The 25392-nt window shown below is 45.7% G+C and overlaps 1 protein-coding gene across 12 annotated transcripts in view; it reads left to right on the forward strand.

Moving 5' to 3' along the window:
* Positions 1-25392, forward strand: part of NF2 (NF2, moesin-ezrin-radixin like (MERLIN) tumor suppressor) — a 77965-nt gene that overhangs the window by 33937 nt on the left and 18636 nt on the right. For 8 of the 12 annotated variants that reach the window (XR_010407447.1, XR_010407446.1, XM_054510454.2 and 5 more), the window contains exons 5-13: positions 5551-5619; positions 6463-6545; positions 8644-8719; positions 12359-12493; positions 16247-16321; positions 18668-18781; positions 21306-21428; positions 22367-22584; positions 23954-24059. Coding sequence is in view for 9 of the 12 variants with exons in the window: in XM_054510454.2 (XP_054366429.1) it covers positions 5551-5619; positions 6463-6545; positions 8644-8719; positions 12359-12493; positions 16247-16321; positions 18668-18781; positions 21306-21428; positions 22367-22584; positions 23954-24059 (999 nt within the window). In the remaining 3 variants the exon portion in view is untranslated. Of the gene's footprint in view, positions 1-5550; positions 5620-6462; positions 6546-8643; positions 8720-12358; positions 12494-16246; positions 16325-18667; positions 18782-21305; positions 21429-22366; positions 22585-23953; positions 24060-25392 lie in introns of those variants that run through there. The other 4 variants (XM_064578623.1, XM_064578625.1, XM_064578624.1 and 1 more) reach the window with 2 other exon arrangements.

Raw genomic sequence — 25392 nt, forward strand, 5'->3', positions numbered from 1 at the left:
ATGACCTTTGTAGAGTGTTGGATGCGGTAAGAGCCCGTCAGGTGAGGGGACACCGCATCCCCGAGTCCCTGAAATTCCACTTCTAGGTGGTTACTCCAGAGGAACTCCCATACGGCGTGTCTGTTTTACTTAAAACTATCAGAACAGACCGTCCTACTTCATTTTTAAACTACCGAACCGTATTTCCTGAAAAGGAGGGACTGTGGATTATTTAAATGTCTCTTTATCGATAGATATGTAGGGTTTTTTTTTTTTTTTCTATTATTTAAACGAATGCAGTGCACATCTTTGAATATGCCTCTTTGGGCACATATGAACAGTCTTTCTGTTCTGATAAATACCAAGAAATGGCATAACTGGGCTGAAGGATAAGAACCTTTAAAATTTAAATAATGCCGAGTGAAAGAAGCCAGGCACAAAAGGCTGCCTATTATGTGATTCCACTTACATGAAATGTCCAGAATAGGCAAATCCATAGAGACAGAAAGTAGATTTAGTGGTTGCTAGGGGCTGGAAGGAGGAGGAAATCAGGACTTAACTGTTAAGGGGTATGGGATTTCTTTTTGGGGTGATGGAAATATTCTGGAATTAGATAGTGTTGATGGTTGTACAACATTTTGAATATCCTAAAAACCATGGAATTGTATGCTTAAAACGGTGAATTTTTTAATTTATCGGAATAAAAAACATTATGTTTGGCCAAATTGTCCTCTGAAAGTTTGTCCTAATTTAACAGCATATGAGAATACCTGTTTTACTATATCCTCATCAACAGTGGATGCTATCAGTCCTTCAAAATTTTTGCTAATCTGACAGAAAAAGAGGGTTTTTTTGTTGTTGTTTTTTTAAGTTTTCATTTCCTGATTACCGTGCGGGCTGAGAATCTTTTCACAGATATACTGGTGATTTGTATTTCTTTCCTCTGTGAATCAAGTGTTTACAGCTTGCCCATTTTTCTAGTGTATTGTTTATCTTTTTCTAATTGATTTATAGGAGCTCCATGTAGTATGGGTGTTAACCTTTTATCTTTTGTTACACATACCAGACTTGTCAATCTTTTTGTTTTGAGTGATTTTAGAATGGCTTCACCAACTGTTGTTATACACATGTCCTATATTTTGTTCTGGTATTTTTGTGGATTTTCATTTATAGGTTTGAATTTTTAATCCACCTGGAATTTAGTGGACTGGTGTGTAAGTAGGAATCTATTTATTCTATGTATGTATTGATCAAATCTTTTAAGTTTTGAGAAATCCTGTTCAGAGCATTTGGTCTAATTTTCCTCGTAGTTGGCGGAGGATAGTATTTCATATCCAGAAAAAGCCTCTCTTTAACCTAAGAATTGACTTCAAGAGTCCTTTAAATGGTGAACTCTCTTCTTGAATTTAAATTCAATTGGTTTATATCAGGGGTGGATCCAGGTTTTGTGGGGCCTGAAGTTGATATAACTTACGGGGCTTCTTTTCAATGCAAGAATACCAAATTGTGAATATAAAATTAGGGTCAAGCCCATGCAGGTGCAGAGACCTAAACCCGAACTTCATTAGCTTCAAAGTAAATTCAGTGCTGGTTATGTTATCAGACTGCATCTGTACATAGAGGATGAGGAACAGTCATCTCCATCTATGGAATGGTATGACTTTCTTTTATATTAACCAACTGCCACCCCTTAAGGATTTTCTCCTTCTTGGGGCATCTGGGTGGTTCAGCCGTTGGGCGTCTGCCTTCGGCTCAGGTCATGATCCCAGGGTCCTGGGATCGAGCCCCACATCAGGCTCCCTGCTCTGCAGGAAGCCTGCTTCTCCCTCTCCCACTCCCCCTGCTTGTGTTCCCTCTCTCGCTGTGTCTCTCTCTGTCAAATAAATAAATAAAATCTTTAAAAAAAAAAAGGATTTTCTCCTTCTTTTGTTTTTTAAAGAGACATTTGAGAGCAGACACACACAACAAGGTGGCTTTAAAGTTGTAAGTGGAGTTAGTCCAGTGGCAAAGTTCTTTAAGCAGGGTCTTTGCTGCCTCTGCATTGCTCAGATGTGTAACATTTGATCACTGAAGTAGCTGGGAGCTCAGTATGATAATGTGGGTCGTTAATCTCCTAAGCCTTTGAAACCTGAATTTACAACTTTAACTTTGCATATCTGCTTACTTCTGCATTTAGAGTTTGGTCAGCACCATTAAGAGGTTTGCAAATGCAACGAACAGGGCTTGCTTTAGCATCCTACCCCTTCAGAAATCACAGATGCAAACAGTAACCAATGTCATAAATAATGCAGAGGATAACACTAATACTGACATTTATAGTAAGCCAGGCAGTACGTAAAATGCTTCTCCAGATCATCTTCATCCTTGTCACCCCCTTACGAGGCAGGCACTTTTATGACCCTGGCTTTCCAGATGAGGAAGTTGAGAGAGAGGAATCCTTACTCAAGGCCTCAGAGGGATACCAGAGCAGGCCCCCCATTCAAAATCCTCTAAGACCAAAGTTCTCATGTGACAAATTAGGAAACAGACTCAGAGGTAATACAATCTGAGTTTTTGTCTTTTGGTATCAGGTTGTATTGAGTGCTATGTGTCAAGCATACTTTTGCAGTTTTTATGGATATTATTTCATTTAATCCCCTAAAAGTCCTATAAGGCAAATGCTGTTATTATCCCCCATTTAACAGATGAGAAAACCGAGACACAAAAATTTCCAAGGTCACAGCTAATAAGTGGAAGAGCTGGGACTGAACCTTTAGCAGCCTGTTCCAGAGTCAGGCTCCTACCTGTGTTCTGCAGCTACCTCCTGAGAGAGTGCCCATAAAACTCAGTCCAGGGCGGGGCTCCTGGGTGGCTCAGTTGGTTAAGCGACTGCCTTCGGCTCAGGTCATGATCCTGGAGTCCCGGGATCGAGTCTCGCATTGGGCTCCCTGCTCGGCAGGGAGTCTGCTTCTCCCTCTGACCCTCCTCCCTCTCATGCTCTCTGTCTCAAATAAATAAATAAAATCTTAAAAAAAAAAAACTCAGTCCAGGGGCGCCTGGGTGGCTTAGATGGTTAAGTGTCTGCCTTGGGCTCAGGTCATGATCTCAGGGTCCTGGGATTGAGCCCCACGTCGTAGGGCTGCCTGCTCAGCAGGGAGTCTGCTTCTCCCTCTCCTTTTGCCCCTCTCCCTGCTTGTGCTCTGTCTCTTAAGTAAATAAATGAAATCTTTAAAAAAAAATGAAAAAACTCAGTCCAGTTACTGACTCTTCACATCCTCAGGCCTTTGGGAGATCAAGAGAGGCCAGGTTCCTTCAGATTTTTTTTTTTTTAAGATTTTATTTATTTATTTATTTAATTGACAGGGAGAGAGAGACAGCGGGAGAGGGAACACAAGCAGGCAGAGTGGGAGAGGAAGAAGCAGGCTTCCCGCTGAGCAGAGAGCCCGATGCGGGGCTCGATCCCAGAACTCTGGGATCATGACCTGAGCTGAAGGCAGTCGCTTAATCAGCTGAGCCACTCAGGCGCCCCTCCTTCAGATTTTTTTAAATGAAGACATGCCTAGACAGGGGTATAGAAACTGTGGCATATTTTAAATATTTAAATTTGATGAATTAATTGCTTTAACACAAAAAATGATGTGGTACAGTTCCGCCATTTGAAAAATAATGATGAGATTTTTTTTTTTTTTAAATATTATAAAGATTTTATTTATTTGTCAGAGAGAGACAGAGAGAGCAGGAGAGCACAAGCAGGGGGAGTGGCAGGCAGAGGGAGAAGCAGACTCCCTGCTGAGCAGGGAACCCGATGCGGGACCGATCCCAGGACCCTGGGATCATGAGCTGAGCCGAAGGCAGATGCTTAACCAACTGAGCCACCCTGGCGTCCCTTTTTTTTTTTTTTTAAGATTTTATTTATTTATTTGACAGAGAGAGAAGAAGAGAGAGCACAAGCAGGGGGAGCAGGAGAGGGAGAAGCAGAATCCCCGCTGAGCAGGGAGCCCCATATGGGGCTCCATCCCCGAACCCAGGATCATGACCTGAGCCGAAGGCAGATGCTTAACCGACTGAGCCACCCAGGTGCCCCTAATGATGAGATTCTTTAAAAACATTAATTCATAGTGCTTTTTTAGTAGGGTGGTATGGAAATGAGGCACAGTTTAAAGTTGCTGATGAACATTGTTCAATCCCAAGAGACAGGCTTTGATTTTATATGTTTATAGTTTCTTCTAAAAAATGCCTTCATTTTTGGGGGTGCCTGGGAAGCTAAGTCGGTTAAGCATCTGACTCTGAATTTTGGCTCAGGTCATGGTCTCATGGTCGTGAGATTGAGCCCCGTGTTGGGCTCAGTGCTGGGCGTGGGGCCTGCATAAGATTCCTTCCCTCTCCCTTTGCCCCTCCTCACCTGGCGCTCATGCACACACTCTCCCTCTTTCTGAGAAAAAAAAAAAAAAGGATATAAAAATGCCTTCATTTTTTATTATTTCCTGGTCGGACTTAAGTTTTCTCGGAAAGAAAGGGATATTTTTTTCTTAAATCAGAAAATGAATTTCCAAGTTACTATCCATGAATGAATACATTAAAATACAGGGCCCATTTCTGGCCCCACTAGTCACTTGCTCTGTAGCAAAAATCCGTTAACCTTTTACTCGTTTCTTTGTGCAATGGGAATGACAACGTTGGCATCAGATTTCTCCAAAGTACTTTTCAGAGCCTGAATGAAAGGTATTAAAACTATTGCCTGCATTATTCCCAGCTCCCAACCTAGCAATTGGCTCCAATTACCAGCCACTTAGAAGGATTTGTAGGTAAGACTCTTATCACACATTGCTAATTACAACTTTCACAGTTGTGTTTTGTTATTTCTTTTCAAAAGCTAATGTTTTGGTAGTGACTGCTTTCTTCGTGGGTTAGAAAACACAGCTACGTTTCCATACAAACGTCACTTTTTTTTTTTTTTTTTTTAAAGATTCTATCCATTTATTTGAGAGACACAGCGAGAGAGGGAACACAGGCAGGGGGAGTGGGAGAGGGAGGAGCAGGCTTCCCGCTGAGCAGGGAGCCCGACGCGGGGCTCGATCCCAGGACCCCGGGACCGTGACCTGAGCCTAACGACTGAGCCACCTAGGTGCCCACAAACGTCACATTCTTTTTTTTTTTTTTTAAAGATTTCATTTATTTATTCATGAGAGACAGAGAGAGAGAGAGAGAGAGAGAGAGAGAAGCAGGCTCCCAAGGAGCAGGGAGCCCGATGGTGGGGCTTGATCCCAGGACCCTGGGATCATGACCTGAGCCGAAGGCAGACGCTCAACCATCTGAGCCACCCAGGCGCCCCAAACGTCACATTCTTATTAGCACATCACCCATCCATCCCTCACGGGATTATGCAGCTCTGTTCATAGATATAATCAGCTTTGTATTTTCATTCAAGGATAACAAACTAGCAAGGTTGAAATCTTGACTTGTCATCGGAACTGAATTGGAACTGAATTGCTCCCCAAGCTGGGAGGGGAGAAGACAGAGTCAAGCTCTGTTCAGAAATGGCAGTTGTCTCTAGAATCTTAATCGCTTGCCCTCCCTTTCTTCTCCTTCCAGTACGGTGACTATGACCCCTCTGTTCACAAGCGTGGATTTTTGGCCCAAGAGGAATTGCTTCCAAAAAGGGTAAGAAATCAATCCCCTGTTTGGGAAAACACAGCAGAGATGTGGTCTATGAAAAAGCTAACTGAGGGACTTGAAGGAATATTGGAAGTACACGGCGAAATCATTTAAATAAATATTTTGTAATCAATCTTGAATAAAGAATGTAGAATCTCTGTTAAACGTATTAGAAAGCAAAGGTACGTGGAGTTCGTTCACGGCTGCCAGAGCTAGCATGGCCTTGAATATTCATTTCCTTCAAGGTGGGTGAGTGCCAGTGAGTCCCAGGAAAGAGTGTGGAGCAACATGTGTTCAGCCCGGGGAGCTGAGCTGTTTGCAGCGGGGCAGGGTGGATAGAGATGAATTGGGGGTGGACATTGTAGTTTTTAATCCTTGGTGGTGTTCATCTTGTTCATTAGTCACAGAAGCAGGCCTTCCCTCCCTTTGGCTGCTCCCGATTTTATAGCTCCACTCATCTGTCATGTGAAATAAAGGCCTGCTTCTCACCTTTGCCTGACTTCCTCTGCTCCTTTGATGGCTTTTGTGCAGGAGGAAGCAGCACACGCCGCTTGGCCTAGCTCCTCCCGCTGGGACATGCAGCCCAGGAAAGAGGGGCCGCAGCTGGGCGAGGGGTGCACCCTTCTAAGTTGTGACTCAAATGGAATGGTGCTTGTTTACACGCCAACCCCTGCAATGTGACTGGCTCTCCCTGTATGTGGCTTTTTAAAAACAGCTTTGTTGTTTTAGTCTGATCTCAGAAGCTAAGCTTTGCTGTTTTGTAAAAATGAGGCATAATTATTAAAATGGCAAACAGTATCCAAACTTTCTTTGTGTGTGGGTTTTTTATTTTGCTCTATTTTTTGGTAGGTAATAAATCTGTATCAAATGACTCCAGAAATGTGGGAGGAGAGAATTACAGCCTGGTACGCAGAGCACCGGGGCCGAGCCAGGTGAGGCTGCTTTATTATCGGTTTACATTTCCGTATGGGCTTTTTTTTTTTTTTTAAAGAACTACAAATTAGGACATGCTTGTTGAACAAAAGGCAGTACTGAGGTAGATAGAAGGAAAAGGGAGAGCTGGGAGTAGCTGGTCTTCAGTTTTGCGTTTATCCTTCTTCCAGTGCCTGCAGTATAAGGAAGGCAGGAGCCAGCCTGCCCGGATGTACATCCCCACCGCATTCATTGGTAATTCAGTTTCACGTTAAGGATTAGAGTGTATGGATATCCCATAGCTTTTGTGTCCATTCCTCTACTGATGACATTTGGAGTAGCAATGGATTTTCGCTTCCTGCAGTATACAGTCTAATATTGTTATATAATTACATGAGTAGTTCTGAGGATTCATTCTTTGCAGGAGTTGCTGAGTCAAAGGATGTGAGCATTTTGCGTTGACAGGTGCCACTAAAGCGCCCTCCATAAGGGTTGTACCTATCTACCTGCCTACCAGCAGTGTATGCACATGTCTTCCCCCCCATTTCTCTCCCCAACACTCATTTTTATCAGTCTGATTTTTGTAATCTAAAAGATGAAATATTGTGTCTTAAGTATTTGTTAGCATTTTCCTGATCACTATAGGAATTAATCATCTTTTCGTTAGTCTTTAAAATATTGTCCTCTTCGGGCGCCTGGGTGGCTCAGTCGTTAAGCGTCTGCCTTCGGCTCAGGTCATGATCTCGGGGTCCTGGGATCGAGCCCCGCATCGGGCTCCCTGCTCCACGGGGAGCCTGCTTCTCGCTCTCCCACTCCCCCTGCTTGTGTTCCTGCTCTCGCTATCTCTCTCTCTGTCAAATAAATAAATAAAATCTTAAAAAAAAAAAAAATATTGTCCTCTTCTTCACATCAACTTCCTATCATGTGCTTTTTTAAAATTTAAGTAATATGTATACTGAAAAGTGGACAAATCATAAACGTACCGCTCAATGAATTATCACGTGAAAACACCATGTAACACCAGGTGACAAGATAGCACGTGACTCCCGCCTGCCATAACTCCCCATCCTTCCTCCCCAAAGCTAACCACTCTTCTGATCCCCAATTCCATAGAGTAGTGCCGGTTTTAAGCTTTACATAAATGCAGTGGGACAGTCTCTAGTTTTTGTGTCTCACTTCTTTTACTCAGCATCATATTGTGAGATTTGGGTTTGTGGTATGTAACAGCAGTGAAATTTTCGTTTTCATTGCTGTGCAGAACTCCACTATATTAATAAAGCATGAATTATCCATTACACTGTTGATGGACATTGAGGGCATCAGGGTGTCTCTTGGTTTTTGCTATTACAAATAATGTCAGTTTTTCAGAGTAATTGTACCAGTTTACATCAGCAGGGTGTGTGTTTTCTAGTTACTCCACATGCTTGCCAACACTGTGTGTTCTCTCAGGTTGAATTTTTTAAAATTCATTTGAGAGCATTTTGAGATTGGAGAGAGGGAAGAGGCAAGGTCATAGGGAGATCGAGTTAAAATATTTCAATAGTATATCTATTTGGGAGTTTTCTGCAAGTCATTGCTGCTTTAAGAGCTTACTTTAAATTTGACTCACAGCTTAGAAGTAGGTGACCTGGCTTAGGTTTTACAGCCCAGATAGCTCTTGGCCTAACCCCCGACAACACCCAAAGAAATAAAATCAGGAAGGTAGAGCTCTCAGGTAGCTTGCAGAGAGAATTGTTTCAATACCAAAACCTAGGTGAAGAAAGTTCACAAGCAGATAAAGCAACAACTTAAATCTGCATATCCAAATCCATTTGAGGGGAGAAGATAACATATCACGTCCTTTTCTTGAATTCCTTGAGCTGGGTGACATTATTTACCAAGGGCAAAGCGTGAAATTGAAGGCAAGAGACACTGTAATGAATCTATTCTCTGGCTTTTGTGGGGATGGGAAATTCTGCTTGACCTCGGAGTGTTTCATAGACTCAAGGCTGGGAAGAGCCGTGTTGGTATCTTGCCTGGCTGGTGACTTCCGGCGGGTTCCTACGCGCAGGTGGGTGTGCGCCCACCCTTTGTTTTCTCACTTAGCTCTGGTGACAGTGTCTTTCATTCTCCTCACAGGGATGAAGCTGAAATGGAATATTTGAAGATAGCTCAGGACCTGGAGATGTACGGTGTGAACTACTTTGCAATCCGGGTGTGTTGAATCCTCTTTGAGTTCCCTGTGTATAAACAGAGACTGAATCAGAGGCAGACTGCTAAAATGGGTTACTTCCTTATTCCAGATTGGCAGTCTCTTTAATGGTTCAGTGGAGGAGAAGAGAAGAGGAAGGGGAGAGGGTCTTATAGCCTCATTTTCTATTTTTGGACTTCAATTAGATCCTTGGTAATGAAGTGTCAGTTGAGCCCCCAGGGGGACTTGGGCCTGGTTCTGTGCTCAGCAGAAATCTGTTCGAATACTCTGAGTGTAATGTTTGATTATTTCTGGCTCTATGAGATCTGGCCCACAGGGAGTGCATGTAAATACTCTTCCCCCAGGGCACAAGGAGAGTAAAGCTACTTTTATAGATTCCTGATTTGTTTGGGTGGGTCTCTTGGTCTCACTAGCAGGCTAATTGGTTTTCTATTCAGACCATTAATAGTCCCACTGTCCTCTGGGAACCCACTGCTTCTGCACCAGAGGCTTCTGTTTTCAGTCTTGGCTGGGTGGGCTTCTTGAGCATCTTTCTCCTGAGGTTCTGCGGCTAGATGCCGCACCTAGGAGCTCCATCCAAAGGAATTCATGCCATTGGCTCAGGTATTCCACTGCTGGTTCCAAACTGCAGATAGGTAGATGTTAAACAATACCCACAGTGGCCCACCTTTTTTTGGGGGGGGGGGGAGGGGGAGAGAGCATCTTAAGCAGACTCCATGCCCAGCGTAGAGACACAGGGGGGAGGGGGGAGCTTGATCCCAGGACCCTGAGATCATGACCTGAGCCAAAAACAGTCAGACGCTTAACCAACTGAGCCACCCAGGTGCCTCAGTGGTCCACCTTTCACAGTTTGCTTTCCTTTTTTGGGTTCCTATAAATTTTGTATGTGGGGCACCTGGGTGGCTCAGTTGGTTAAGCATCTGCCTTCAGCCCAGGTCATGATCCCAGGGTCCTGGGATCAAGCCCTACATTGAGCTCCCTGCTCAGCTGGGAGCCTGCTTCTCCCTCTCCCTCTTCCTGTTGCTCCCCTTGCTTGTGCTCTCTCTCTCTCTGATAAATAAATAAATAAAATCTTTAAAGACAAAAAGATTTTCTATAATAATTCAAAGGTTATTTTCTTAAGTTTTATTAATTTCTATTTGCTAATTGTCTGGTTTGTTTAAGATCAGGCTAGTTTAACACATTTCTGTGGTTTTGGCAACATAACTCCTCTTGGCCCATATGCCCACCATCTAGATTCTAGAAAAGTAGTATTTTACAGTCCTTAAAAAACAGTTTCTTACTAGGAAATATTTCTGCAGCAGTCAGACTAAAATACACAATTGTGTGTGTGTTTTGTGTTACACAGTAGACACAGATAATGGATATTTTAGTGTCTTTTGTGTTCAAGTTCCATCAGCTAAGGAAATTATGTGCTTAAAACAATTTAAAAGAGACTGCTTGAGTCCCGCCGCTCTCTGTTTATTCTCTAGAAGTCATGATAGGAAGCAGAGGGTAGAATCCTTTCTTCTTTTTTTTTTTTAATTTAAACTAGTCACAAACATAATGAAATATCTCGTTTTCCAAAATGTTCTGTAGCACTTAAAAGTACAAAGCCTCACTTATGTTAATGCAGTAATTTTAAGAGCTTTGCAGACAAACAGAGGAATCTCTCTCAGGGTTTGGTAATAGCGCCTGACTTGGGAAGTGTTCAAGGGACTAAGATTTATCTTGGAGCACTCACTTGTCCACCTGACACCTGCTGTTAGATTGGTCCTTCTCGTCACAGTCTGAGCACCTTCTCGGTTTGCAGACCTGTTTTGCTGCCCTTGAATCTGGTTCGATTTCCTAGTTGTCAGCAACGGGTCAGGTGCTTTGGGTCCTTATGCAGGGAGTTTCCTTCCACCACTACACAAGCGCAGGGGCATGGGCCTCCAGCCTGAAGATGTAGCTCTAGGCCCTTAGCTGGGTCAGTGACCTGAGGGCCAAGGGCACTTTGCCCTCTGTCTACTCTGACTGCCAACCAACATATGTGCAATCAATTAAATTTTCAGACAGTTTTATTGAGGTATAATTTATTTTTTTAAAGATTTTTTATTAGAGAGAGAGTGGGGGGTGGTGGGGAGGGCAGAGGGAGAGGGAGAGAATCTCAAGCAGCTTCCCACTGAGCACAGAGCCCGAACTGTGGCTTGATCCCAGGACCCTGAGATCAGACCTGAGCTGAAACCAAGAGTCGAATGCTTAACCAACTGAGCCACCCAAGCACTCCTAGGTATAATTTATATACAATTCATTTTGGTATATTTTTTCCAACATCCTATTATAATAATTTCAAACATATAAGAAAGTTGAATTTCACAGTGAATATCCATATATACCCACTGTCTAAGTTCTATAATTAACATTTTACTATATTTGCTTTATCACACTGAGAATACATTTTAACATAAAATAAAACCATTTGATCGCAGCACTTGGAATTTTCTTTCTGGTGGGGCGCCTGGGTGGCTCAGTCGGTTAAGCATCTGACTCTTGATCTCAGCTCAGGTCTTGATTTCAGGGTTATGAGTTATAAGCCCCGTGTTGGGCTCCACTCTGGGCATGGAGCCTACTTAAAAAAAAAAAAAAACAACTTTCTGGTAGTACAACTACATTTTCTTTTAATGTAAGAGATGTTTAATTCTACAGGTCTTTTTTCTTTCTTCTTTTTTTTTTTTAAGATTTTTATTTATTTGACAGAGACAGAGAGCGAGAGCAGGAACACAAGCAGCAGGAGTGGGAGAGGGAGAACAGGCTTCCCGCTGAGCAGGGAGTCTGATGTGGGACTCGATCCCAGGACCCTGGGATCATGACCTGAGCCCAAGGCAGACGCTTAATGACTGAGCCACTCAGTCACCCTAATTCTACAGGTCTTTTTTCTACATGTATGATAACTCTTATCCACAGGAGTACCTTTCCAAGGCCCCCCATGGATGCCTGAAACCATGAATAGTACCAAACCCTGTATATACTATGTTTTTTTTCTTATATATGTGTACCTGTGATACGTTTAATTTATAAATTAGGCACACTGTAAGAGATGAACAATAACAATAAAAAAGAAGTTGTAACAGTATAAAAGTCACGTGAACATGTTCTTTCTCTCTCAAAACATCTTATTGTACTACTCACCCTTCTTAGAATGATGTGAGATGATAAAATGTCTATATGATGAGATGAAGTGAGGTGAATGACTTAGGTGTTGGGATGTAGGGTTAGGCTACACTAGGGACCTGACAGTGGTTCAGAAGGAGGATCGTCTACTCCCAGACCTTGGTAACTGAAACCGTAGAAAGCAAAACCACAGATAAGGGGGGCGGGTGACGACTACTGTATTTAATTGGAGGTAACAGTGCTTAGATTGCTGCTACTTTAGCCATCGAGCCAGTAACAGAAAGCCCCAGTGATCCCTCTGGGACACGAGTCATGCGAATGGTATTTTGCCTCTGCCTGCCCCAATTCAGGAAGCTGGAGGCCCCCTGGGTTACATAGCCACTGTGACTTCTGTTGGGACCTACTGGAACTTGTCACATGTAATAGTGTGTGCCAGGTTCTTTGGGAAGTTGAATAAAATCTCAAACCTCCGCTGGAGCTGACGGTGGCTGATCTTTGTTGAATCTACAGAATAAAAAGGGCACAGAGTTGCTGCTTGGAGTGGATGCTCTGGGCCTTCACATCTATGACCCTGAGAACAGGCTGACCCCCAAGATCTCCTTCCCATGGAATGAAATCCGAAACATCTCATACAGCGACAAGGAGGTAGGACGTGCTTCGCATGCAGACCCACCAGCAGCGCAGCTTGCGGGCTTTCCCTGTCTCTCCTCCTTGCTGTAGTGGTCCCCAGCCAGACTGCTCCTTGTTACCAGTAAAATCCTTTAATCCCCAGGCTTTGGGTTTGGGGTTGTTGTTTTCCGTTTACAGAACAGTATTGGCAGCCTATTTTCAGATGGCATCGCTAAACACCCCCCTGCTGACTAACAAGAGGCTGGGGAGCTCAGCTTGTCCAGACGAGCCTCCAAAGAATAGTAAACAAACCAGAAAGTAACCTTTTCCTATTACTTGCCTTTCTATTTCTAGTGAGAAATTCTCTTTGTATTTTTTTTTTTTTAAGATTTTATTTATTTGACAGAGAGGGCAAGATAGCGAGAGAGGGAACACAAGCAGGGGGAGTGGGAGAGGGAGAAGCAGGCTTCCCGCTGAGCAGAGAGCCTGATGTGGGGCTCAATCCCAGGACCCTGGGATCATGACCTGAGCCGAAGGCAGATGTCTAACGACTGAGCCACCCAGGCACCCCTCTCTTTGTATTTTTAAGTGTGGTGGACATTAAGCCCTCTCTCACTATCCAGTGCTTGATACATGTGGTGGGGATATCTATCTATTTATCTCCCTATATATGTGTGTGTGTGTGTGTGTGTGTGTCTCTCTCTCTCTCTCTCTCTCACAGTGATGATATAAATAAGGATATCAGAACTAACTACTTGTGAGAATTTGAGAATAACTAAGTTTGAATAACTTGGCTGAACACTCTAAGTTAGAAGTCAGATATTTCTAGGGATGCCTGGGTGGCTCAGTCGGTTAAGCGTCTGCCTTTGGCTCAGGTCATGATCCCAGGGTCCTGGGATCGAGTCCTGCGTCAGGCTCCTTGCTCCGGGGGGAGCCTGCTTCTCCCTCTGCCTGCCGCTCCCCCTGCTTGTGCTTGCTCGCTCTCTCTGACAAATAAATAAATAAAATCTTAAAAAAAAAAAAAAGAAGAAGTAGTCAGATATTTCTATACAGGATGGTGACCTTTCCCAAACACTAATCTTAGGTTCATTCGTTCACTCGTTTGTTCTTTGTTGATTTTTTTTTTTTTTTTAAAGATTTTATTTATTTGACAGAGACACAGTGAGAGAGGGAACACAAGCAGGGGGAGTGGGAGAGGGAGAAGCAGGCTTCCCGCCGAGCAGGGAGCCCAATGAGGGGCTCGATCCCAGGACCCTGGGACCACGACCTGAGCCGAAGGCAGACAGTTAACGACTGAGCCACCCAGGCACCCCTGTTCTTTGTTAATTTTAAAGGAATTATCAAGCATCTGCTTTGTGTTAGGTTTCGTGGGGGAAACAAAGATATAGAAAATCCAGTCTCACCCCTCAGAGAAGTTATAGTCAAGCAAGGCCCCGACTGCTGTAAGACAGGCCTACAGTGCAAGGGACTGATGATGCACGTGATGATGACCCATTGCATTTCCGCTTTTCCACATAGGAGTGCTCTCACCCCAACTCTGATTCCCTCCTCCTGAGAACATGCAGCAAGAGTAGGGGCCAGGTTTGGGGTATCTGTGCCACATCAGGAAGTGGAGATGCAGAGGAATCAGGTTAGCTGTGATCGGTGAGGGGAGCTCCACGTTCCCTGAAGTCATAGCTGGGGCGGAGGGGGGGGAGCTTTTCCGGTAGCGGGTACAGAGGGTGAGTCCTGAGGGCAGAGGGCAGAGGGCAGCGGGCCCAGACGGCGCTCAGTGACGTACTGGTGCCCACACAGTTGGGATGCTGAGTGTCGAGTAAGGAACAGTGACAGCTCATGTGGTTGCCTGCAGAGCCCCCACCTGGAGCAGATTTCCTGTTTTCCCTTCCCAAATAGCAACTTGAGAAAGGGAACCCCAAGCTCTTGGTTTCCAATAACGTGGTTGAGATCTCCTTGGCCATGCTTGATGAGACAGATTGAGCTTCTTAATTCAAAACATTCTGGCTCTCAAGTTTCTATAGCCCAGAAGAGGAGCACTTAGGTATTTCTTTTTTAAAGTACTTCAGTTGAAAGCTCCACATGACTTAAAGCAGCAGGTGTGCTGTGGAATGGTAGTTTGTCATCTCTAATTTCATAAAGTCTGTTTACTGCATATTCGTGTATTTTTGTGTGCTAAAGGCTCCCCAAACATTCATTTTTCACAGAACTCAAGGATTAAAGTCTCCCCTAGTATGGCCTGACACAATAAACTCTAATATACCCTCTCCAGGGGCAGGGCACCGTCATGTTCCATCATGTTCCATCATGTCAATAACTCATGCAGTAAGAGGACCTCAAGCTGACTTGACATAATAGGAAGTAGTCTTAGTAGTTATGCATGACAGCCGTGCTGTCAAAACAGAAATGTTGGTTTATTTTAAGTGATCCATTGATTCTTTGTGCGCGTCCCGGCACAGCACAGAGCCTGTGGTTTCCCCACTACTTGTGGTTTCCCACTGACAGCTCCAGGGTTTGACTTAAGAGCCAAAAATAAGTTCATGAAATTCACAAGTAGCAGCCTACACAAGAGCAATAGTGCTTCTAAGTTAGCTTGACCAAAAGCTAACCGAAGGATCATTTCCTCATTGTGCTAACTCCTCCTCGGACAAAATAACATGCAAAAGAAATACCCAAGAATTTATCTTCCCAGATGTATTTATCTGCTTAGCACATCTTTCTCGGGAATGGGTACCCCATTTTTTAAGTGCATCTTTGAAATGGAGGATCTGTCTGGTCTGATCAGGAATGGTTGAGAACAGCAGTTTCCATTTGCTCTTTATATGCTTCCCTGCCTAGCGGTCTGGCCCTGGGGTCACCTACTTCGCTACCACCCTGTCCTTATTCAGCTTTCTCTCCCCTTTGATCAGGAACTGTTTCCCTCTTCTACCACAGTCTGTTCTTCTTCACACTTTATTCCTTTTATTAACAGCTTTCAGCTGATAATCCCCATGTTCAGAACCCGGAGTGATGATCTATATGCTGCCACATCAAACCCCAGCCCCTCTGACTGTCCACCCCCAGCCCACCCCTGCCTTCCTCCCAGTCTGAGCCCATGATACCATCTTAGTCGTCAGAGGGTTAATAATGTCAAATACACACAAACACACACAAACACACACACCCCTCATTTCTGTTACTTGCCCTGTCCTGAATCAGAGGGTTAATAACGTCAAACACACACACACACACCCGCTCATTTCTGTTGCTTGCCCTCCGGAATGGCCCTCTGTCCAACCTTTTAGCTTCCCTGTCGTACTCTTTGTCTATGACCAGCTGAAGTTCCCCTCCTACTTACGGTAGATCGATGCTGAACCCCCATGACATTTGTGATTTGTTCCGCCCAGTGAGACACTAATAGATGGTGTAATTTCTCAAGTAACTGACTGTCATTAATCTAGTTCCGACTAGGTGGTGAGCTTCCTGAAGGCAGAACTGGGCCTGTGTCTTTGCAGCGGGCTTCCCAGTGTTGGCCTCACTGTGGGGCCCATTGAAGGCTGGCATTTCAGGTTTCCAAGCCTAAGATGGTACTGACAACACACCTTCCTGGATCCTGAACCTCCACAGCCCGAGACTTGGCGCTCTCAGCCACTTATAATTCACTGTGGTTTAGTGCCTGGGCACCAGGAAGCCAGGACAAGGCACAGCCTCGTGCTGGATCTTTGTCAGTGTGGTTGCTGCTTTTGTGGAATTTCCCAGCTGGTGCTCACACTCTAGGCTGTCAGACTGAAACTGTTTTCTGCTTCCTTCTTTCAGTTTACTATTAAACCATTGGATAAGAAAATCGACGTCTTCAAATTCAACTCCTCAAAGCTTCGTGTTAATAAGCTGGTAAGTTGAGATCCTGATTTTTGTAACTGATAACTGTAGTTTTTCTGAGAAACTGAGCACCTTTTCTGAGAGAGTATCAGAGTAATTTCTTGTGAGGTGTAGAATGATAGCTCACCTGCTACACGCTTTGCCAATAGACCTTGAAAGACTCTTCCCTTTAGCTTAACCTAGCGAGTCAAACCTAAATTTTGTGCTGTGGAATTAAAAAAAAATTATTTTTATGGAGGTACCTTATACATACAAAAGGATAAGGATAATGTGTATTAGGTATAAAGAAGGGCAAAAATAAACATCTACGTACCCACTACCCAGCTTTAAGAAATAGCACACTTCCAATACTATTAGAACCCCTCATGTTAGCATTCTGCTGGCTTCCCCCACCCGCCTCCCCAAGGGTGATCACCATTCTGAGCTGTGTGCCTATAATTCCTTTGCTTTTCCTCAGAACTTGACTTCATATATAGCAAAATGAATATACTATTAAGTTTTGTGAACTTTCGGAATTTACCAACTGCTGTCAACTGTCTGTGTTCTTTTTTTTTTAAGACATTATTTTCTTTTTCTTTTTCTTTTTTTTAATGTTTTATTTATTTATTTGACAGAGAGAGACACAGTGAGAGAGGGAACACAAGCAGGGGAAGTGGGAGAAGTAGAAGTAGGGTTCCCGCTGAGCAGGGAGCCCAACGGAAGCTCAATCCCAGGACCCTGGGATCTTGACCTGAGCCGAAGGCAGACGCTTAACGACTGAGCCACCCAAGAGCCCCAGGACAACATTATTTTCTGAGATGTAGCTATGTTGATGCTTCAAGATATGATCCCTTTATTTTTATTGCTATATAGTATTCCTTTTGTGGATATATGTGTGTTTGTGTGTGTGTGTGTATGTGTACTTGTCATTTTCCTATTAATGAATAATTAAGTGCTTTCTACTTCTCTGCCATTTTAACAAGGCTGTTGTGAACATTCTTGTACCTGCCTCCGGCTGCACACATGTAATAGGTTCTCTCGAGAGTATCTGCTTAGGAGTACAGGTACAGGGCTGTAGTGTATGTCCAGATTCAAGATTACACCGTGTTGTTTTCCAAAAAAAGGTGAGTTAATTGACAGAGCCAATGCAATGGGTGCAGCTTCCTTTTGTTTGATATCTTCCACGCTTTTATCATCAGCCTTTAAAATTTTCTGTCACTCTTGTGCATATGAAATGGTATGTCGGGGTGCCTGGGTGGCTCAGTCGTTAAGCATCTGCCTTCGGCTCAGGTCATGATCCCAGGGTCCTGGGATTGAGCCCCGTGTTGGGCTCCCTGATCAGCAGGGAGCCTGCTTCTCCCTCTCCCAGTCCCCCTGCTTGTGTTCCCTCTCTCGCTGTGTCTCTCTCTGTCAAATAAGTAAATAAAATCTTTATTAAAAAAAAAAATGGTATCTCAGTGTCATATTAATGTGCATCTTTATATTTACTAATGAAGTTGAACATCTTTTTTAATATTTTTGACCAAGCTTATTGTCTCTCTTTTTTTAAAATTTAAATTCAATTAATTAACATAAAATGTATTATTTGTTTCAGGGGTACAGGTCTGTGATTCATCAGTCTTATATAATACCCAGTGCTCATTACAACACATACCCTCTCGAAACTTACTGTCTCTTTTGTCGAACACTTGTTTCATTTCCTTTGGTTAGTATTTTCTGGGTGGTTTGTATTCTTTATTAGTTATATCTTCTCCCAGCTTGTGGCTTATTTTTCCTCCCTTTTTAATGTCTTAACAAAGAATGTTTGATTTTAATATAGGCAAATATATACATCTTTTCCTTAATCCTTTGTACTGTTTGTGTCTTGTTTGGCATTTTTTTAAATCCTATGATCATAAAGATATTCTTCTATATTCTCTTCTAAAAATTTCAAGGGTTCAATCTTCGCATTTAAATCTTTAATCCTTCTGATTTTTGTGTACAGTGTAAGGGAGGGATCCAGTTTCTTTTTTTCCACGTGAATAACCTGTCGTCCCAGCCTAACCTATTGAACAAGCTTTCCTAGCCTCTCTGATCTGCAGAGCCACATCTTAACTTAGGAGAATGAGATGCATCCAGAAGACATGCCGAAGTGTCATGTTTCTCTCCTCACGTGTAATTTTTGCCCCCCGGCACACTTGAGGCACCTCGTTTTGCCTGTCTTTGGGGGAGCACTGGAGGACGTTAGTAGGGAGGGCCTTGGTGTTTCACGCTGTGCTTTACTTCTCAGGTTTCCTGCTGCCCCCAAGAGCCCTGAGACCAAGATGCCATAGCGCTGGTGAGCTGGTAGGCAGTGAAGTAAATTTGTGGGTTTAACATTTCCACTGCTTCCAACCACAGATTCTCCAGCTCTGTATCGGGAACCATGACCTTTTTATGAGGAGAAGGAAGGCTGATTCTTTGGAAGTTCAGCAGATGAAAGCCCAAGCCAGGGAGGAGAAGGCTAGAAAGCAGGTGAGCAAGACCATGTCAGAACCACTGTTGTCGCTGAGTCGTGGTCTTGGCCTTGGAGGTAAGCAGCGATCGTGGGCTGACAGGTGTCATTTGGCTATGGATACACCTTCTCTTATTTTATCTCTGTTGGATCTTTACTGGCTGATGCCCAGCCGGTGGGGTGTCCGCTCTGGAAATGAGTAATAAACTCCAATAGCATATGTAAAAGAAACATCTCTAGTTATTTCCCCATCTAAGTAAGTGAAGTGTGATTAATGCAGGCTTGGGAAGTGATAGACAAGCCTGTGTCCATCCATCTGTCCGTCCGTCTGTCCATCCATCCATCTATCAATCCATCCGTCTGCCTGTCTACCTAGCTAGCTCGCTTTCTTTTTGCCTGCCTGTCTCCTTTGCCTGGCCTTGTCCTTTTCCTAATTAGATGGTGATAGAATGCACGGCAGCGTCTCGTGCTTGCTGTGGGAATGCTAATTAGACTCCGGCCGCACTTCCCCGCCACAGGTCAGCCCAGGCGGCATAGTGCCTGCGGTGGGAGGTGCCGCGTGCGCTCATCAGCAGACTGGACAGTCCGCATCGTTGTTTTCTACTCATAAACCATGTTGACTCACCGAAACTCACACAACTAATCTGAGCCTCACTGCTGAGACTATCCGCTGTGGTTTTGGACCAACTCCTAGATGGAGTAGCAGCAGTTGCCCCTCAGGACTTGCAGGCTCAGAGGTGTAATCGTTAGTCTGTGTGCAGCTCTCTGATGTGGGGACTCCCTGAGATTTGGAATGAAATGCCGTTTGATCCAGCATGCTTTTGGCGTTCCGTCCCTTTGCGCTCTGAGACAGCAGACTCTTTGGGCTGCTTTGGGGGCCACGGTGGTGGAATGGGTTTTCTTGGACAAAGAAATACTCCTGAGCCAGCACGAGTCTAAGTGGCAACTTCAAGAAGAGCCTTCTTTGACCTCTTTTCAGCCGAACAAAACTTAGAAGTGAGAGATCTGAAAGCGGCAATGAGCGCGTCAGCCTCGGGGCTGTGGCAGAGAAGAGCATGTGCACACCCCCAACCTGCACTGCCTGTAGAACAGCAGAGACAGGTCCCTGGCATCTGGCAGGCCAGTGGCTTCATGGCCCAGTAGTAGTACAGACACTGCCCTTAGAGCCAGATGTGAAACTTAGTATGTGACATTAGTAAATGACTTACCTTCCAGACCTCAGTTTTCTCATCTGTCCAGTGGAGCTAATGGTATGTCTTCTCTGTCTCAGATCAAAGGACACATTGCTCCTGAAAGCCTTTGTGAGCTGAAACCACCTTGCAAACAGGAGGCCCCTTATTTACTGGGTGGAGGTCTCAGGGAAAGTGCAGTGCTGGGAACAGAAGGTGGTTGCCTGGGCTTTTTTCAAGTGGAGCATAATGGAGATACAGTAATCTTCTTAATGGAAATTGTAATGCAGTGGAAATTAGAGAACAAATTGGCCAAGCTTTTCACTGACCTGTAAGAGGAAAATTGGAGAAGAATTTACAGTATTTTATTGCTTGTCTTTGCATTATTCCTTCGAGGCCCAATGCCTTTTTTTTTTTTTTTTTTTTTTTGGCTCAGTATTTAGAAAAGGCAGCAGTCTTAAAAATCTTTTGTTTGGGAGAAGATTGAAGCAAGAAGTAATTAAATGTGCTCTATTTGAGGAAGAAAATAGTGCAGTGGTCACTTCTGGCTTCTGCTTTCTGAACTTAGTTAATACCTGAAGATCACAGAGAATAAATAGCACTTGTCCTATGCTTGTTCCCCTTATTAAGCTCTGCATGTGGCCCAATTAATACAGTGATCCAGAAGGCAGGGTCGGCGGCGGCTCTGTACTGATGCCTTAAGGACGGGAGGAGGAGGGGGCTGCGTTCCCTGCTCAGCTCCCTCCTGTCGCTGGCCTGGCCGGGAGTCGCCTCTGCGTGAGGCTGGGTCCCTGTGCAGTGGTGCTGCGGCCCCCCTCCCCGTGACACACAGTGTGTGAACCCCCGACGCCTCGCAGAGAGCCGTTCATCTATCTCCGTGGGTCAGAGGCAGGAGCAATTGTGGAGGAAAGTGGAGGTGTGGGAGGGGTCCGCGTGGTTGAGAAATGGCAAGGTGGCTCGTCCAAGCAGAAGAGAGCTGTCTGTTTCTGGGGCTGCGTCTCAGGGAGAAGGAACCTGCATTGTGTGCGGTCAGTCGCAGGGCAGAGGCACGTGAGGTCTTGCAACGCAAAGGGTTATTGGCAGGGTGGCCATTTCAGCACATGGTGTGTAAGAACGCCTCCTTCGATCCAGGTAGACTTGGCAGGGCTTGCTTTTTTGTTTTGTTTGTTACCTCACCTCTAGATGTTTTTTCACGGGACACAGCTGGTTTCGGAGGGCAGAGGGAGGCGGGTGACAAGAATGACACTGGCAACCTAAAGTAAAGGGGAGAAAAGAGGGTCTCCTTGCAGGACTCAGGACACTGGGCGTTCTCGGGCCCCTGTGGCACTGTAGGCCGTGGGTCCCATGACTCAGTGGCCACTGTTGTTGCCCCCAGATGGAGCGACAGCGCCTTGCTCGAGAGAAGCAGATGAGGGAGGAAGCAGAGCGCACGAGGGATGAGCTGGAGAGGAGGCTGCTGCAGATGAAAGAAGAAGCGACAATGGCCAATGAAGCTCTGGTGATTGCTGGGGGCGGTGCTGGGCCCCTGGAGGCTACACGGGCACTTGCATGGATTTCAGGACTTAGGCCTCCCGAGGACGACCTCAGATTAGTAACATATGCTTTGACATTTCAGCTTAAAAAAAAAAAATCAGTGCCTTTTCTTTCCACCTGTGTTGGCAGAGGCAGACTCTGGTGGAGTTCATGTGCAGCCAAGCCCCACTTTCACGGGGGCTCGCCTTTAAAGCAGGACTTCTCAGCTGGCACTGGGGCCAGATCACCCTTTGTGGTGGGAGCCATCCTGTGCATCGGAGGATGTTTAGCAGTGTCCCTGACCCCTACCCACTAGATGCCAGTAGTACCACCTCCCCCCCCATTTGTGACAATCAAAAATGTCTCCAGGCATTGTTACCTGTCTCCCAGGGGGGCAAAGTCTCCGCTGGTTTAAACCACTGATTTAAAAGGAAAGAAGGTAGGGCGCCTGGGTGGCTCAGATGGTTAAGCGTCTGCCTTCGGCTCAGGTCATGATCCCGGGGTCCTGGGATCGAGTCTCGCATCGGGCTCCCTGCTAGGCGGGGAGCCTGCTTCTCTCTCTGTCTCTGCCTCTCTCTCTCTCTCTCTGACTCTCATGAATAAATAAATAAATAAAAACATTTAAAAAAAAATAAAAGGAAAGAAGGTAAAGTTGGTTTTCTCCCTCATAAAGCATTTGCCTCAGCTCAAGTGGATAGTCAGAAAAGTGCTTTCTTCTTGCTTCCCATGGGCAGAACCCAAAGGGCCTTTCCAAAAAGTTGAGGGTGTGGCTTGTCATCCCTTGCCCGAGTGTCATCTGACGAGACATTCAGGGCCCCAGGGAGTCTGAGATTCTGGTTCTCACTGACCTGAGTGTCTGAGGCCAGATCTGGGTGGGAAGATGGGCATGTGATCCCCATCCCAGCTGACAGCGCTCTTCTGCAGATGCGGTCTGAGGAGACGGCTGACCTGTTGGCAGAAAAGGCCCAAATCACAGAGGAGGAGGCAAAACTCCTGGCACAGAAGGCCGCAGAGGCTGAACAGGAAATGCAGCGCATCAAGGCCACAGCCATTCGGACAGAGGAAGAGAAGCGCCTGATGGAGCAGAAGGTGCTGGAGGCCGAGGTGCTGGCGCTGAAGATGGCGGAGGAGTCAGAGAGGAGGTTAGAGGTGGGGAGTCCTGGGCACTGGGGCTCAGGCGAGGGGCTGTTCAGTCGTAACCTGGCTCTGAGGCAGAGCTTGACTGCATGTGTCCGCAAGCTTCTTCCCCATCTTCTGGGGCAGCGGGGAGGCTCTTCCTTTGACAGGTTGGTGGTGAGGACTGGTACTTAAGCCAGTGTGGGGTTTGGGGGCTGGAATTAGTGGAAAGGCTCAGGAACACAGTTCTGTTGTTGAGTGGATCTCTGGTCATGCTTGTGCCTGTGATAAACTGCCATCCCTCTGATAGCCGTGTTTGCAGGAAAGCCATCAAGCCCGGCCTCAGACTGCTCTTAGCTGAGGAGCTATAAGGAGACTCTTCTTACGTTTAAAAAATATGGTTCTTTTCCCTTTTCATTTAGGGGACATGTGGGGAGACAGCAGCTATTTACCTTTAACGAAGTAAGGAGGAACCGCTTCCCTGCAGCCCTTCTTGGCGCTAAGGCTCCTGAGGCAGATAGGAGGGGAGGGCCAGGATCCTCTTTGTGGCCAGCTCACGACCAGGTTGAAGGATGGAACTGTAGGCTATACTTTCCAAAGACTGTTCTAGGCTTGGGATTGTTCTGGTCCTGCAGCCTTCAGATAAACACTGGCACATTCCCCACAGCATTTGGCTCTGTTGATTTAGAACACTTGAATTTGCTTTTTGCTACCAAGGTGCATTCACTATAGTTTCCTCTCTGCTTTTTGCATGTCATTCTGGGAATATGGTTCTTTGTTTCCTGCCCTGTCTCGGGCCCCTTTCTTTCTGTGTGCAGGTCACTTCCCCTGCTGACTGATGCATGTTAGGCCGGGCCCCCTGGGTCCTGTGTCTTGCAGGGTGAAGTGCGAGACCCTCAGCGTTGGTGCTCGTCTTCTTGCCTGAGGTTGGCCCCAGGCCTGCAGTTGTTTTACTTGGGGGCTGTGAAGAATCAGTTCTCTCACATCCTGCCCTTCATGATCCAATATAAGACCTTTGATCCACCGTACTGTACCTCGGCCCAGCCCACTCTCACCCAGAAGTGAAGCAGAGGAAGCTGCTAGCCCCTCCCCCACTTCTCCTCCCCATCTACCAACTGCAAAGGTTTGAACTTGACTCCTGCCCACTGGCTTCCCTGCTCTTCCGTTTAGATTTACCATTGCAATGAACAGCACTCAGGAATGTTGTCCTTGCTTTGGAAGTTCTGATTTTCACATAAATGCCTCCCCCCCAGCCACTGGCCTTGTTTGCCTGATCTGGTGCCATCCTCAGGGTTAACCCACGTCCCTCCTGTCTAGGGGGATAGTGGGTAAGAGGGCTCTCTTTCCTCCACCTGTCACCTTTGTGGAGCTAACTGGCTCCTCCTTTCCTTGCAGGGCCAAGGAGGCAGATCAGCTGAAGCAGGACCTGCAGGAAGCCCGTGAGGCAGAGCGAAGAGCCAAGCAAAAGCTCCTGGAAATCACCACCAAGCCCACATACCCGGTGAGCCTGGCTGGGGGCTGCTGGCCTGCAGCTGCTTCAGACCTCATAGCCTTCTCTTCCCTCCCAGCCCTTCCGTTCCCTTGGTGGTGCCACGGCAGAGTGAGTGCTGCTTAGGGCCTGTGGCTGGGGACTGGATAGAACGCTGGTCTGCCATTTGGCCTCGGACAAGTCACTTCTCCAGTTGCTTAGATAATAGATAGCAGGGCCTTTCCCAGCTCTGAAATGTTTTTCTTATTCTAAGTAATAATAGTCCCAAATTATCCTCAAGAGAGGATAGCCTCTTGATACCACACTGAATGTAATCTTCAACTACCTGTGTATACCATATACCGTTATTATAGTTCTGGCAGGGGTACCCCGTGTCCCTCAGAGTGAACTATTGCCACAGAAGAACCAGCTTCCAAACTCAATTTTGGGACGAGGAGGCAGACTTCAATTACACAGGGTCACACAGTGAATAGAAAAGTCTCTTTCCTTCCCTTCCTCTGTGCATTCAGTTCAGCAAACCGTTCTGGTCCATGTAATACCAGGCAGATGCAGAGTCTGTATTCAGAGAGGGTGCACAGGGGCCTAGAGGAGAATGTAGCCCAGCCTGCAGGGGCAGGAGAGGCATAGGATGGCACCTGAGCTGGCTCTTAAAGGGTAAGTCGGAACTAGCTAGGTGGGAAAGAGACTGTGGGGTATTCTCAGCCAACCCACAGATGGGCGCCTGGCGCAAACACACACAGTGCACACTCGTACAGCAGAGGCAGCTAAGAGGTGCACGGGGCACAGAGACAGAAGCAGCCCAGGGTTTGAGGTGGAGGGAAATGTGAGCAGTTTGCTATCGTCATCTGTGCCGGTCCTCGGTGACTGTGTGACAGGCCACCCCAAGCCAGCCGTGTGGCCCAAAACAGCCATTCCTTCTCTCTCATGGCTCGGTGGGCTGAATGGGCCGATGGTCCTGCCTCAGGATCTCTGCGGTGGTCGCAGAGCAGCCGGGACTGGAGTCGTCTGGGGGCTCATCTGGGTTGGGCACCGGAGATGTGTGTGGTTTTAAAACATACACTGGAGCGGGGTTCCTGGCTGGCTCAGTCGGTAGAGCATGTGACTCTTGATCTCGCGATTGCAGGTTCGAGTCACGTGTTGGGTGTAGCGATCACTCAAAAATAAAATCTTTAAAAATATAGAAATAAGTAAAATAAAACATAACACTGGAGCAAACTTTATATGCTCTTCAAACAGTAAATAAATAAATAAGTCCTGGAGGAGATCATCCGTATCAGCCTTTTAATCCTATTTCGTGGCATGGATGGATTGTAATTCATTTAAGCAGTCCCCTATGGATGGGTAT

The sequence above is a fragment of the Mirounga angustirostris genome, unplaced genomic scaffold (assembly GCF_029215605.1).
Source record: "Mirounga angustirostris isolate CCGP_5_RB_7025 unplaced genomic scaffold, mMirAng1.0.hap1 SCAF_14, whole genome shotgun sequence".
In the NCBI taxonomy this organism is placed as follows: domain Eukaryota; kingdom Metazoa; phylum Chordata; class Mammalia; order Carnivora; family Phocidae; genus Mirounga; species Mirounga angustirostris.